Here is a 15,808-nt window from a genome sequence, read left to right as displayed (position 1 = left end):
ATGCCTTTTATTTTGCCGTGCTTCTATTTTGGCAAATTTTGAGAGTCCACAGATTTTCATGAAATTAACAACATGAAAAGATGTTGCCTCCTGCAACACAATATCATTTCAAGGGTGGGAAATCAGTACTTTTTCTCCCCCAAAAATAATAATTCTTATTTACCTACAACAGAGGTTGAATGTGCGGTGTTTTGATGTGTACAGTGCACCGATTAAAGACTTGTAGTAAAGAAATATGGCTATCTTTGTAGATACATTCACTTGTTTCATGATAATCACAATACTTTACAAATTGTAAACTTGTTCACTTGCAATACTTAACATTACTTCAATTTTCTTAAAAAACTAAATTAGAATAAGAATTTCTCAAACCTTGAAAGAGCTATTCACATGTACAGCTTACATCTGAAAAACAATCTCACTTACTTGAACAGGGAGTACGTTGAATTTGGATCCATCTATCAAAATGAATGCAAGAAAATATTGTTAGAGTTGGACTAATGCTTATATCTAAACCGCATTTGTATGAAAATACAAATCATTCTCACAGAAAAGCACATTATTGCCATAAATTAAAATGAATCATCAATTTCAATATCACAGCTTGTGAAATCAGTTGTTTGCTTGAATGGCAGACTAGGTCCTTGTCTTGGAAAAACAACCAACCAAAAGAAAAGGAGCAATATCTGATTTGAATATTTTGTTTCTGAAACAATTTGAATCTTTAATGTTGTACACGAGAGATACAAAGACCACAAAAAATGAACTTCAGTTTGAAACAAAAAAAAATAAAATGTGCAAGTAGGAAACTATACTCCTTTCATGGAAGAATGCTAATGTTTCTCCAATTTACAAGCAAGGAGATAAGAAGAAACCAAATAATTATCGGCCGGTGAGTTTGACTAGTAATATTTGCATGTTAATGGAAACCATTGTCGGAGACAAGATTGTACAACGCATGGACTCAAATCTGTTATTTACAGAGGAGCAATATGGTTTTAGAAAAGGAAGAAGCCGTGGTGCACAGTTATTATCTGTATCAGAAACTTGGACAAAAGCATTAGACAATGGAGGAAACGTCGATTGTATATACTTAGATTATAGTAAGGCGTTTGACAGTGTACCTCACGAATGACCGATTAGGAAAGTAGAAACGTAAGGGATCACTGGGAATCTTTTGAAGTGGATTAAGTCTTTTTTAAGTGAAAGATCACAACGAGTGGTGGTCAATGGTGTTTCATCTTCACAAACTGCAGTATCTAGTGGAGTCCCACAAGGTAGTGTTTTGGGGCCGATTTTGTTTCTGTTATACGTAAACGACCTTCCTGATGTGTTGTTAAGTGGCAGATGTGAAGTTAAGCTCTTTGCTGATGATACCAAGTTGTATTCACAGATATATGATAATGATGATGTACTGAATCTGCAAGCTGAACTAACTAGAGTGATGGAATGGTCAAAAAAGCGGCAGCTTCCTTTTAACCAGGAAAAGTGTAAAGTTATCCATTATGGAAGGAATAACCCATGTGTCAATTATAAAATGGATGAAACAAACCCGCCCATTCCAGTAGCTACGTATGTAAAAGATCTTGGAGTAAATTATGACAAGAAGTTAGATTTTACTCATCATGTGGATACAATTTGTACTGCAGCGAATTGTAGGATTGGAATTATCAATCGTACATTTTCTACTTTCAATGACAAAGGATTTATTCAACTGTACAAGTCTATTGTTAGACCGACATTAGAATATTGTTCATCAGTGTGGCATCCTCATTGGAAGAAGAATGTTGTAAAAGTAGAGAATGTACAGCGTTGAGCTACCAGAATGATACGTCCACTCAGACCTTTGAGTTATGAAGCAAGACTTAAACACTTGAAATTGCCTTCATTGGCATACAGACGACATAGCGCCGATATGATACAGATCTTTAAGATTGTGAATGAGATTGATGATATGAAGTCCTCAGATTTTTTTGAGTTCTCAGTTGGAGGAAGGACGCGTGGTCATAAATTTAAGATACTGAAGAAACATGTAAAGTCCAAAGTGAGACAGTGCTCTTTCTCTCAAAGAGTTATTAGTGAGTGGAATAAGTTGCCATCATTTGTAGTTGACAGCCCATCTGTGAATAGTTTCAAGTCTAACCTAGAGAGGTTCTGGAGTCAAGACAAGAACAAATACAACCCCGAAGGGATATTTCTTTGTCCATGTTATACTGCACAGCGCCTAACTAAAAGTTATTAATGTCATGTAATGACGACACCGAGGGGTAAATAAGTTAAGTCTAACTTTACGCCCACATCCAGCACGGAACAATGAGAATAAACCAGGCAAGTGAATGAACAGCCTCACCTCCAGAACTCTTGAGAAGGCCTTGTGAGCAGACTCAAAACTCCCACCACTGAGGTATGCCTCAGCCAGGCATTCCAGACAGTGCCTATAAAAAAGAAGGAAATAAAGTTGATTTTTAAGCTCTGATCGCAAACACTGGAACAAATACAATTTTCAGAATCAAGTGGGATTTTTTTGATAATTAAATACAAAATCATCATGATCATCTGATCAGTCTTTTCTAATTGGACCAAGGTTGATTGAAGAATGTAATTTTCATTGCAACTGATTGACAAATTGCCCTACATCGACGTTGTAGGGCAAATGTTGTAGGGCAATACTGTCAATCAGTTGCAATGAAAAACATCACGACAGAAGAATTTCGTGAATTTCAATGTAAGTTTGCTTTAATAATCTATATTTTTCTTGCTGCAGCAAAGACAAAGGGATGATTTATGAAATAATGAAACTTATTGACTCACTTGTTGTTGGGATCTTTCCGAAGAACCTCCTGGAAACTGCACAGACGTGAACACAAAGGAGAGATGGGAAAACAAATAGCATCACACACATCTACATCATTGTATATTTTGATACACTTGCAACTAAATACCAGTGAATCTATCACTCATGAACATTCCCTTGGGCAAGCTCTCCATATTGGACCAATTGCTACTTTCTAGACAGTTTCTGTATCAAATCAGATGCAGTCCCATGAGCTAGATTTGCTTGCAGACTTCTACTTTCTTCCATTGAGTTCCATAGCTCTGTCAAACTACAATAGTTTTGATTGGAACAGAGAGTTCAGTGCCATCATGATGTTTGGGACATTATCAAAAAGGTATCAAATTGAACTGTGATGTATGAATTAATCTCAAATTGATCCCATTCACTGCATGAACCAGCAAGTTCTTCATGGCATCCAGTAAGTGCATAGCCTCTGAGAGCCTGGTGAGAGCTGTGAAAAGCCTGTAGGAGTTTCAGTACCAGGTAGGGAAATGATTAGTATTTGTGGTCAGAACTTTGAAATTAATGGTACAGCACAGGCAAAAGCATTCCAATTCATCATCACAGTGACACACTATAATCAAAAAAGTTTAACACAAAACATGATCACATTAAATTGTGCTCAATACCAAGCCACTCAAATCCTTGCACATGGTGATGACTATTACAAACTCAATGCAGGCACTGAAAACAGCCAAAAATGATGCCGTCTCAGATCTACAGACCTTTGTGCAGCATCGGTAGCATCCCCCGCCCGAAGCTGAGCGAGTCCCAACCTTAGCCACGCCCATGAACCCCTGGCCCCAGAAACTAGACTGGTCACCTTCTGGTATAGGCTTACAGCCCCCTCCTGCAAAGGTCATTGATAAGGTGAGAATAGCAGAGAAAGTGTACTGTAAAACATGATTGTAAATTCGCGGCATGAAATTTCTGGAATTGGGGCTGATGGCCTTTTTCACGGCATAGAATTTTCACAAATTTCCACTGGCATTCAAGCATAGTGTAGACAAGAACTTTTGCATACATTTTTATTTTGTGAATCTTGGCTCTCATAACATTTGAGAAGTTGATATGCACACAAACATTCTTCGTTGCACAGCAAATACCAAGATTGTAATTTGAGTGGAAATAAATCGAGGAGTCCCTCAAATTGGTGGCTATGAAATATTGACATTCACAACAAGGTTAAACACAATGGGTTGATCCCATTTGAAATATCTGCTAGTAAAATCTCTTTTCAGATTTGTACCAATGCCCTACATCCAAGAGTAAATGAATAAGGATTATGTAGTAATCATAATACTGTAAAAGTGGACATTTTTGCAAAAGTAATTTTTTGCACTTGGCTGGGCAAGATGAGATTCTCATGTTTTTAATTCTGCGGAATCACAACATCCACTACTGGAACACTTGGCAAGCAAGAATATTGTGTGCTTTTATTTTCGCGCTAGTCTCTGGTTGCGCGAAATGCAAGAAAATTTCAACACCGTGAAAATGTCCATGTTTACAGTAATGGAGTTTATTATACACTGAACTTTATCAAAGTAAATACTGATGTAAATCTTTCTATGCCATTCTATTCTATTTTTGTTCAGTATTCAAAGTCATACACACAGACATATTAGAAACTGGGGAAAAAATTAACACTGCACAAAATTTTGGTACTGAATTCCACCCCATGGGCATTGCAAATGTTGATTACAAGATTTTGTTTGGTCCACAGTTGATAACAAAGTCGTTAACGAACACCACAGAGACTAGAAATTAAAACACCATTACCTTGTCATCCAGTGTATCGCACATGTCACCCAGGACAATTGCTGCACCCTCATTGGCTGGATTCAACTCAAATGCTGTTTCATAGCAACGCTTGGCTTTCCTGGTAAATGAGAATGATGGGAAAAAAGTGTGTACAAGTAGTGATTGAGTCATTCTGCAGTCTACACATTCAGCTTAAAATAGTGGTACAAAAGTTGCTGGAACCCCGCAAGGATGTGGAGGATAAGTGAATTCAAGACAGAACATGCAGAGCAAGTAAAGCCTTTTTCTGTTTTGTAACACATCATATTATGGGACCATTCTGAACATGAAAGATTTGAAATGCAGATGACGATAAGTTGCATCATCTATTTCTTCCATTGCTGCACTGCCTGATAATAACTAAGCTACTTGCAAGGCCATTCCTTCCCCAGATCAAGGAAAAGAAGTAATTTTTCTGTGTATGCACAGAACACACTGAACACTATTTTTGATTTGTCTTGGAGTAAATGAAACAAACAAAACTAAACGCCATTTCAAGAAAAAAGGGGATGTATTACAATATACTTTCAGTGTAGGTTTAAACTATTATCGCATTGGCTAGAAACTTTCACACGTAAAAAGATTGATCAAAATAGAATATGGCTGCCACAACGTAAGTTTATCTGTTTCCTGTCCAGATGAGACGACAAATTATTGAATCCTTGTTTCTGCACAGAGCTTGGTACAACATACCACATTGAACAATTAACAACATCTACACTAAGCTTTCCCCTTTCCCCTTTATTGTGAAATAACTTCATGATCTACAATACTTACTTGTTCTCACCATCCACTTCCTTGAAGTAATGGCCCATGTACAAGAATGCATTGGAGTGGAAGACATCCAGCTTGGTTGCCTACAATTGATAAAAACAAAGATAATGTTTTCTTCCTGAAAGACACATATGCCAGAAATCTGGAGTACCAGAACATGATTGATACCAGCAGCACTCAGAAAATCACTTTGTAAATAAGCATTCCAAGATTATACTTAAATAGTATTTTGTTTGGATGACATTATGCACATAATGTGAAATCTTGGCTGGTTCATATTACATGATCTATTGCCCACAAATAGTGTGATCTGACAGCATCAAAATCAATTGATCCAATGTTGTAGCATATTTGGGAAGGCTGGAGACAGTTTGGATCTGATTAGAATAGTGCGTATTTGAATCATAAAAGGAAAGGATCAGTTCAAGAATGACTGTAAACCTATGGATTCTTTTCCTTGAGAAAATGGCAAAGATCCATTGATGCGATTATCTTTTCTTTATACACATCACAATAAAATGAAACCCTGATTGGTGAATGACCTTACTAGTTGTCAGGAGCAACCTTTGTGATAAAGGTATCCATAACAATTTTTATACATTGGCTATAAAGCAGTCTGTTGTTACGCACTGAGAAGCAAACAGCACTCTAAAAATATACCTTGATGAATGAGTACAGACATTCTTTGTTCCTCGCTCCCATGGACCAGTAGACACGGCCCAGCCAGTAATGATAGTCTGCCATTTTTTCCTTCTCAAGAACAGACTCCAACCTAATGGACAGCATAAATCAACATTGATCAGAATCATTTTTAGTACAGAGGACAGTAATATTACCCTAGATATATGCCATGCACAAGTCAAAGGAATGTGTACTTTTCATGGAAAAAAAAGTAAGAGTTTCCTTTACATTTTCTTCATATCATTGCTATACTGTGATACCACAAACTGTTGCAGTCTTCATATTAAGCAATAATTCCACATTTACTGTATCTTAATAATCAAAACTATAAACATTCATAATTTTTGAAGAGATTGTTCAATTTTCCTTGTACTACTTCCCCTTTAACTGCCATGATCTAACTTAAAATAATTATGTTTGAGGTACTGTACTACAGTATCAGAAACAAGAATGCAGTGTATAGTTTCTCACAACAATCACTTTCCAGAGAGCTCATTCCAAGAAATATTGTGACGCTACCCTTTCTGGTGAAGGAAATTGTTTTGCTTTTAATATCTATTTGTGTCTCTTCTCCTTATCATAAAAAAAAAAATTGTAACCATGTTTATAAATATTACAAAAAAATTTGCTTCTCCTTGCTCTTCATAATGTGACCTTTTTTTTTTTTTTTTTTTTAGCAAATCATAGTAGACTGTCTGTTGGGCCTGAGGAAGGCATGTTTATGTTTAATCCCCCCTCCCCCACCATTGGTGCACTATAGGAGGACAGAGACCTGGGTGTGCCAACTAACCTGTCCTTTGCACCCTTCAGGTCAGCCTCGTGGAACATCAGCCAGGCCCCAAGGGCAAGGACGGGATAAGAATCTCTGCTCTCTGACGGAATCTCATCAAAACTCTGCAGAGAATCAAAAGTCACCAACATGAGATTAGTGCATGATTGCATTACTGTAAAATGAGGAATGTTCATGTGCATTTTAAATTTCGCGAATTTCATGAGAATCAAGATTCGCAAAATTAAAATGCACGCTAATCTTCTTACCTACACAATATGCGTTGAATGCCAATTCAATTTGCAAAAATTTCATGCCACGAAAAAAGCGGTCAGCTCGAATTCACGAAAATTTCATGCCGCGAATATATCATGTTTTACAGTATGCAGATTAAAATTACAAAAGCCCTTTATAGGCTGTTTATGTACATCATGTCCTCTTATTCTTTCCTCTCCCTTCTTCCTACAACATCATTTCTAAATATAATCTTAACTTGATCTATTTGAAAAAAAAAATAGCTCCCAACAGTCTCAAAACTGCTAAGTATGGTCAGTATCTAGAGGTGTATCTACAAGGAGATGATGAAATGTGGTAGCACTCACACTCAAAGAAAAATAGACACCAGATAAGCCATCGAGTAATAAGGGATACAGCAGCTTACTCATATCTTTGTACCTGGTGTGCCAAAATTGTACACTCAGACTTCTCTCTATCCACTAAATAGTGTCATGTTAATGGCAAAAACAAACCAAGATATGGGAATAAGGCAAGAATGTGAATGGAGACATCTGCCCGCTGCACATGCATTCACTTGTTTCGACCAACATCGACGTGACACTGATTTACAATAAGTTGAGAAATTTGCCTCATGCTTGGAATATGATGATGCTTGGACTTTGGACGTGAAGAAAAAAAAAATCCGCTCTTTCATACCTTTTTGGCACTTGTGAGATCACCCGAGGTTAAGTGGGCAACGACCAGCAGACGGTGGAGTAGTGTCTTGTCCCTGGCTTCAGGCTTCAGCTGTGTGTTAACGATTGTGGAAAGGAAGCTTGGTACTCACATTTTGACCAATTGAGGACGGACTGATTTTGCTACAACACGCATTTCCCACAGACACCTGCCTGAGTATATTCGGAACTCGTCCTCATTGGGTTAATGCAAACATAAAAAATGATACTATAGTCATGATACGCACTTAACCTCACTCCCGAGGCTCAAAATTCTGTCAAAGGTGTATCAACATGGCCAGTCAAGTAAAAGTGATTACAAATGACAGCTCTTGATCCACCAGTTAGTGCAGGGAACACGACGCAAACACCATACATGAATGCAGTGCTCTTGTACAGCTCAGTGATTGGTATTAAGTGTTCATGTTTCTGGACCTCCATTGGCCTCACAGTTAGGTCTAGAAATATTTTTTTTTTAAATGGACTTGACTACCCCCAAGTAGACGTTCTTCTTTTTCTTTTTCTTTTTTCCCAGGGACACCATAAGCATTTATCTGAGAAAAACAAAAATTTTTATTGTTGCTGGTACAACACAGGCTGGTACCAGACATGAAATCACATACTATGTATAATTCTTAAATGTTCAGTGTTATCAGTTCGGCGTTTACGTTTCGGTGCAAAAAGGGTGTATTGGATAATACCTTGTTGAGGAGTTCCACTGCCCTAACGGCCAGGTCGCCGGTGCCGGTCACCAGCCACGCCCGTGCTCTGAGTATGCTGAATGTCTCCTCCAACTTAGGAGCTGAGCCCAGTGCAGGATGCTTGTAACTCCTCAGTTGCTTGATACCTGAGCAGATATCACAAATGTTTCATGGAAAAGAAGATGTATGGAATATGAGGCATGTTCAAAAGCATGAGTTGATAGAACTTGAATGACATTTTGCTATGTAGTAGATTGACCAAATGACGAATGGACAAGATATAAATTTAACATTCAAATTTAAAGGTAAAAGCAGATTTCTTCCACCTGAGAGAGAATTTATTTTAAAAACTAATTCCATTTCATGTTACATTAAGAAATGGAATGTCAGAAAAAGGGGGACAGAAAAGCATAATTACCATGATGGCCAACTGAATATGACACCAACACAAACAACTTAACAGTATTTCGAACTGAAGCAGCTCAAAGTGAAGCCATAGATTATGAATATTTTATAGAAACTTTAAAAAGTTGCAACTTTCCTTATGTCTGAAATATTAGCCCTAAAGTCACATATAGTGTACATACATGTATACATAATGATAAGCCGTATATGCATACATCTACATCCTAGACAAATACTAATTGAAAGACAATCATAATACAATGACATTCCTATGATGCATGCATATAAAATATATATAGATTAAACATCTGATGTGGGGAATAAACATTAAAGCACAGGTCTTGATATTCTTTGGACACAATATGGGATTAAAAAAGATGGCACATGACACGTGATAAAACCAAATACATGTAGATGGGACATCACATGGAGCTGACAAAACATAAGAAAACTGTATGTGGGGTTAAAAGGAGACATCAAGAACACATATCCAGAGATAAATAATATTGTTTTATTCTTCTTACCAGTTTTGGCCGAGATTTCTGCATTCTCTCCCACATGGCAGACCAGTTGCCACTGGGCAAGGAAGAGCCAGTAGAAAGGGAACGTCTTGTGTCTTTTCTCTGGTTTGAGAATATGTGACAGAGAAAACAGATTGCAATGTTTGAATAAACAACTTGGAATAGATTTCCACTATGCAAGGTGCATGAACAAAGTCACTGTATGGCGTTGCATGGCTCAATTTAAAAAAGAAGCATAAAAAAAAATCAAAAAGTCAAACTTATTTTCTTACTGATCTGTCAAATCACTTTCAAACAAAAAAAAAATTGATGAAAAAAAAAAAAGTCAAATCATGCAGTTACTATCAAAATATCTAAGAAACAATATACGTATCCATATGGTAGCAAGCATTTTCAGAATGGTTCAGTCAAACACTAGCATCTGCAGGAAATCTGAGTATGGTACATCCAGCCCCTTGCATGTTTTTCTTTTTAAGTATTTCGTTATACTTTCAACTACAGTCACTTCACAGTTTCATCTTTAAAAAAAAATGTCAGCATTATCTTTCTATACTCACCATTCTCCAGCAGTTTCGTTGCTGTTTCGAAATACTGTTTGGCTTCGCGGGCAGTCTTGAAATCCTGCACAGTTCCCTTCGCGGTCTTGAAAATGTGTCTGGCCAGTTTGGCCTGAGCTTGACCGATCAGCGCCAGTCCGTTCTTGCTGTCGAGCTCATGGAGTTTGTCATACACTGACCAGTCATCAGACTCTGCCATTTCTGAGAAGACAAACAAGAAAGATATCTAACAGTAACTTTGAGCATGCATTCTCATTACATATCAAGTCTTACTCAAAAACAACAACAACAACAACAACAACAACAACAAAGAGCATATTGACATTCACAGAAAAAGTAATGAAATCTACTTCTCCTGCAATTACGCAAACTTTGGCTACAAAAGGGACCATTCACATAGTGAAACACAGTCCTCATTGAATCACACTTGAAAATGAAAATTTAGAATTTGACAAACAGACTTGCAAGGTCATTACTGAGACCATGATTAAAATGATTTCTATCAATGCACCAAAAAGACCTTATCACACCTGAGAAGGTTATGCAAAGCATGTAAAAAGCTCAAAAATGTAATTCTAAAGTTAATGTGAGTCGATTTCACAGGGTTGACAAGCACAGCCCACAAATGAACAATTCTGTGCACAATGCCATCATACTTTGAAAGAAAGTATGATGAAAGAAAAGAGTTCATGAGATTTGCCGTGGAGCACAAACCATCCTTTAACGTGACCTTGTATACAATCCTTCCTCATTTGACATTGATCGTGATAAGAAACAAATACAACACAGCCATACCATAGGTCTGGATCATGGTCAGCTCTGCCAGCTTCTCAAGCGGATACACTTCCGATGGAAACATTTCATGCATGGCAGTGCAGGCCGCCTTCAACTCGTCGACATCGCCATTTTCAAGCTTAGCGTGGATTTAGTGAATCAAGCACAGAATGAAGAAAATACACAGTTACATGAATGTTTTTGATTGATCTAGTGAATCTAATGTTTAAATGTAAATATGAAATATTGATCTATTGCTACATAATAGATCTACACAGCCAGCAAAGAGAGGAGTGCTTGCGTTATTGAAAATAATAAAATAAAGACCATTTCTTAATAGCTCACTTTGTGGAACAAAATGCGAAATCTTTAGATTTAATACATACATAAATAGCCAAATAATAAAAACAGTGCAGTATACAACAATAATACCATCTTCACTAGCATTGGAGACTATCATCAAGTAAACCACCTCCTACAAAAATCTACACAACTTTGTGCAAGATCAAACAGCTCACGATACATGATTGTTTCATGTGCACAATGCGTGTGTTATGTAAGACTTTACTCATTTCTGCCTCAGTCATTCAACACAATCCCATATGTGATAATATTATTAACACCATACTCATAGGCATCTATATGATTTATCCAATTCTATCACTTTTGCTTTGTTGCAAGAAGGTTGGATAGAGTACTGTACATTACCTTGAGGAGAAACTGGATGTACTGCTGGTAATGCTGACATTTGGTATCTGCATCACTGTCACTGACAGCCAGCAAAGTCTCAAATGACAGCTTCAGCTGAAGGAACAGACAAGCATCACAAAACACTGTGCATTTGCAACTTGAGAGCTGATACCGATGTTTATCACATGGCAATCAACAGATTGTGTCTTGCTCACTTGAGACGATAGGGAATACACTCTTTAACGTAAAATGGGTAGGATGGACTGAAATTTAGAAGCGGTCGCAGTTGTCAAGGATTATCAGTAGTATATTGGATACTTGACGGCAAGACGAAATAACTGTGTGACTTTCCATGACAGAAGGTATCTCCTGTATGATGACATATGAGAGTTGGGAGTGTGTGAGGAAATGTCATAACGTAGATGGCAAAGGTAGATCTCTGATTTAATCTTGGTTGAATTGGAATAAATGTCACAAAGTTATTTGTAACATACAAGTTTACAAGAGTTTCTTCATGTGTCTTCTCAGCGCGAGAGATAATTGACATCGAATAACGCACTTCTCTGAGACCTGCATTTCAAAACATCACATGTAATTATTTCTTTAAGATGACAGTTTATACAGAATAGTCTCACCAAGCTTTCACTACTTTGGTTGAGGGAGTCAAGTCTGGACAAGAGACGGGCAATCTTTGTCCATCGTTTGGTGTTGTTTGGATCTTCCCCTGACCTCTGGATGACTGTGTGAAGCATATCACAGGCCTGTTTAGAAATAAACGCACAAACAAACAGAAAATAATAAAAAAAGATTAGTGCAATATCCCTCCAACCCTTACCCAATTTCTTTATCCATTTCTCTAACTTTTCATTTCTCATTTAGAGTATCCGTGTTATACATTTTTTGCCCCCTCAGCACTCTCCAGATTATTACCTCCGCCAAGGGAGGAGGTGATGTTTTCATTGGCGTTGGTTTGTTGGTTTGACTGTGTGCAAAATAACTTAAAAAGTTCTGAACGGATTTTGATGGAACTTACAGGAAAGGTTGAGAAGAGAATGACACCAGTAACAGATGATTAAATTTTGGTAGTGATCAAGGAATTTTTGTGGATTTTATGAAGGATTTTTGATATTTTGGCAGGTAGGGTTAATGAACTTGCGAGTTCAAGCTGCACATTTTAGAGGTTTTCATATGTGCACTAAAAGTGCATGCTCTAGTTTTTGCAAGGGCGATGCGTGCCACGCAGCTGGAAATTGAAGACGTAACAAAAGGCATCTATATTGGGGAAATCAAGCGACTTTCAGCATGCATACGTATGGGTGGAAATCACTGATATCTATGAAAGAACAAGATCAGTGCTGGAAATGAGCTGCTTGGCCGAGGTCTGCACTGTCAGAGTGCTTCTGTAGTTTCACTAATTTTTCTATCCTGCTCCACCTTCAATCTATAACCCATCGTTCACTGCACAAAATAAGATCCATTATGCTGCTCTAAATACACATTACATTATCCACTGCAGCACCCAAGTCTTACAATCACCTTTATTTACACTTTGTAACTCCCTTCTTGTAACTGTTGTCTCATTAAATCTTCACTCCTTCCAACCTCCTCCCACTTTCCTCCATATTGATTCATTTTATCCCTCGTCTAACTCCACGAGTCCATAATGCCTGAATTTCTTATTTTTTTTTTAATCCATCAATCTATCTTTCAATTGATATTCAACTATCAATCTATTTATCCATTTACTTTTTCAATCCACCTAAATCTATTCATCTGTCCATACATTTGACTGTCTGTTTGTTGGTCTTTCTCTTTCTCTATAAGGCAATGTCCTTTTCTCCTTATCTATGAATATTCACTTGCCTTGCAGTCATAGCAGATGGCGGTCATCAGTTTTAGAATTGTACGTATCCGTACCAAAAAAAAAAGTCAAGCAGTTACAGTAGGTTAAATGTGGAATATATATCTTACCTCTACTGGCTGGTCAAGCTTTTCGTGCAAGGTAGCTAGCTTCTCAGCCACCTGTAGGACTTTTGTATCATCCTGGAATAATGTCATGAGTCGCTGATAGACACCTAGCAGCTGCCTCTGATTCGCATCGGTGCTGTATTTTTCGTAGAGCTGTGACAACCCCTACAACAAAGCCATGGGTGGAAAAAGAGAGAAATGCATCACTTCCTACCTCTTGGAATATCATTCTTGATATTATCATATCTTGTTGTCTTCCCACATTAATGTGGCACACCACAAAAACTTGTGATTACAATTTAAGGAGTTCTTTCATCATATTTTGTTTTTCTTTCCTTCACTGATATCTGTTATAGGAATAGATATGAAATGTACAGCATCATGTACTGTAAACAGTATCTTGTGATTAATTGCAAAACTTATTCACAACTCTATTGAACTATTCAATCAATAAATGACTGGATCACAGGGAAGATGTCAGGTGCTTGGTAGTACTAAAATACTCCTATACTGACCTTTCTTTTCATTCTTCCCTCAAAATTAAATAAGCACTGTGCATGATGGTAATGATGGTGATAGAAAACACTCTGTTTCTATCACTCAAGTTCTATCCCTTTTTTTTTTCTTTAACTCTAGATTTTATAGCAGTGTAAAGAACCTAACCAACTTATTGGCATGAATTCACAAAGGTGATTTAAACTTAGACAATGGTACAAATTTAAACCATGGTCTAAAATAAGTGCGAAAAAGGCACATCTTTGACATGCCGTATCAACGCACGTTTGTTACTGGAAGTATGTTGGCATACGCAATCTGTCAATCATACTTATGCAGAAGAAATTTGCGTAAACCATAGTTTACAAGATTTCAACCACCTTCGTGAATTTGGGCCATCATGATATGATACCTCAATACTTGTTACACATACAGTGTACATACAAATCATTGATCAAAATTTAATCCATGTTAAGTTCACCAACTGGGATTACTGCTACTCCTACACAGCATTGAGAAAAGGACTTGTTGGCTAAAACAGTTTTTCCTTAAGTTTGTTTCAGCATCACTTTCACAAAGACTCTCTCCCTGACCTGCCAAGCCAAAAGTTGACCCTGGTCAACCTCCGTTGCTTTCCTGAATGCTTGCTCTGCCTCCGTGCTTAGTCCCACTTCAGTGCTTGACTTGCCAACAAGGATCAAGGCATTGTAATGACTGGGATCATGGCTCAGTACCACCTACACATTTATGCAAATGTTAAACAACAAAAAATATAAAGGAATATTGTATTGTTAAGGAAAGTATTTTCAGTTGTTCATTTATGTGATTTACTTGCTCAACAGAAGAAGAAAATACAGAAGATGTGTTTGGGTAAATATGACAATGAACCTGACCATAGTGTATATCATAAAAAGTATAACATTTTTAAGAGACAGAAATATCATATAATCATATATGCTCAACAACAACAAAGTAGCCAGTATGCATTCAAATGGTGTTACACAGAGCCTCATAGAAATAAGTAACAATGACTGATTCACACGATTACAATTAAGAAATGTTAATGCTGGGTGCAAAACTCCCAACAGCCTGCTCATCAAGAAGAAATTCAATTTGCATCAGTAAATTAAACATAGAACTTCTCACCCAGCTGTGTATACCATTATTTATCCTTCAGTGCACTGATCTCACCTTCACAAAGTAAAGAGATTTGTCTCAAATATCAGATGATGCAGAGAGCTAAGAGCATGAACTGATGTAATCTGTGTAGCAGCTGCTGCTTATAATATTGGATCACAATTTAGACAATGATCTGATTTGTGTTTTTTTTTTTTTTTTTCTTGCACTAAGCAGCCTTTGCATGGATTCACTTGCCAAATGTGGCGCGGGAAAATAGTCATGAAATCCTGAAATTTTTCTGCAAACCTATAGTGTTACTGTTGAGTGTTAGAGTATTAGTCACTGAGCATTTTTGTTGTAAGGAAATAGTCTAATCAGAAATAAATCAAGTAAAATCTTGATCACATGACTGATCCACAAACCTTTAAGTGTTCCAATGCCTGCTCATATTTCTTTCCCTTCACAGCCTCCTTGGCTTGCTTCAGTGCCGCTTTCATTTCCTTGCTATCACTGGCAGCCATTTTCAGAGTATTCCTCACTCCTCTACTCGCAAACTGGGGCTCTCATGAACACTCTACCCAATAGGCCGAGGTGAGTGAAATTCAATCTGAGCAGGTGATTTGAAAAACAATGTGAAAAAAAATCCATTGCCTGGAAATGAAACAGCTTGCAAATGTATTTGATATCACAAGAAACAAAGACTCGTCTCAAGATGCCAAGTAAGAGTGTAAGTACTGTAACTAGACCTGGGAGAGCATGAAAGAGTAT

At 37.3% G+C, this 15,808-nt stretch overlaps 1 protein-coding gene across 1 annotated transcript in view; it reads right to left on the bottom strand.

Moving 5' to 3' along the window:
• The window catches only part of LOC140231175 (superkiller complex protein 3-like), a 44,108-nt gene extending 28,527 nt beyond the window's left edge, over window positions 1-15,581 (bottom strand). The window contains exons 1-18 of the mRNA XM_072311322.1: window positions 15,463-15,581; window positions 14,515-14,658; window positions 13,430-13,591; window positions 12,094-12,219; window positions 11,477-11,572; window positions 10,790-10,907; window positions 9,995-10,195; window positions 9,441-9,539; window positions 8,512-8,657; window positions 7,794-7,883; window positions 6,882-6,985; window positions 6,071-6,182; window positions 5,414-5,493; window positions 4,616-4,715; window positions 3,562-3,686; window positions 2,812-2,847; window positions 2,351-2,435; window positions 427-458 (exon numbers count right to left, since the gene is read on the bottom strand). Coding sequence (XP_072167423.1) covers window positions 427-458; window positions 2,351-2,435; window positions 2,812-2,847; window positions 3,562-3,686; window positions 4,616-4,715; window positions 5,414-5,493; window positions 6,071-6,182; window positions 6,882-6,985; window positions 7,794-7,883; window positions 8,512-8,657; window positions 9,441-9,539; window positions 9,995-10,195; window positions 10,790-10,907; window positions 11,477-11,572; window positions 12,094-12,219; window positions 13,430-13,591; window positions 14,515-14,658; window positions 15,463-15,561 — 1,955 coding nt within the window. The 5' untranslated portion in view covers window positions 15,562-15,581. The remainder of the gene's footprint in view (window positions 1-426; window positions 459-2,350; window positions 2,436-2,811; window positions 2,848-3,561; window positions 3,687-4,615; window positions 4,716-5,413; window positions 5,494-6,070; window positions 6,183-6,881; window positions 6,986-7,793; window positions 7,884-8,511; window positions 8,658-9,440; window positions 9,540-9,994; window positions 10,196-10,789; window positions 10,908-11,476; window positions 11,573-12,093; window positions 12,220-13,429; window positions 13,592-14,514; window positions 14,659-15,462) is intronic.
• Between the last annotated feature and the right edge of the window lie 227 nt (window positions 15,582-15,808).

This window comes from Diadema setosum, chromosome 7 (assembly GCF_964275005.1).
Source record: "Diadema setosum chromosome 7, eeDiaSeto1, whole genome shotgun sequence".
Lineage (NCBI taxonomy): Eukaryota > Metazoa > Echinodermata > Echinoidea > Diadematoida > Diadematidae > Diadema > Diadema setosum.
The sequence above is the reverse complement of the archived record's forward strand: the minus strand, read 5'-3'. Positions and strand labels throughout refer to the sequence as shown.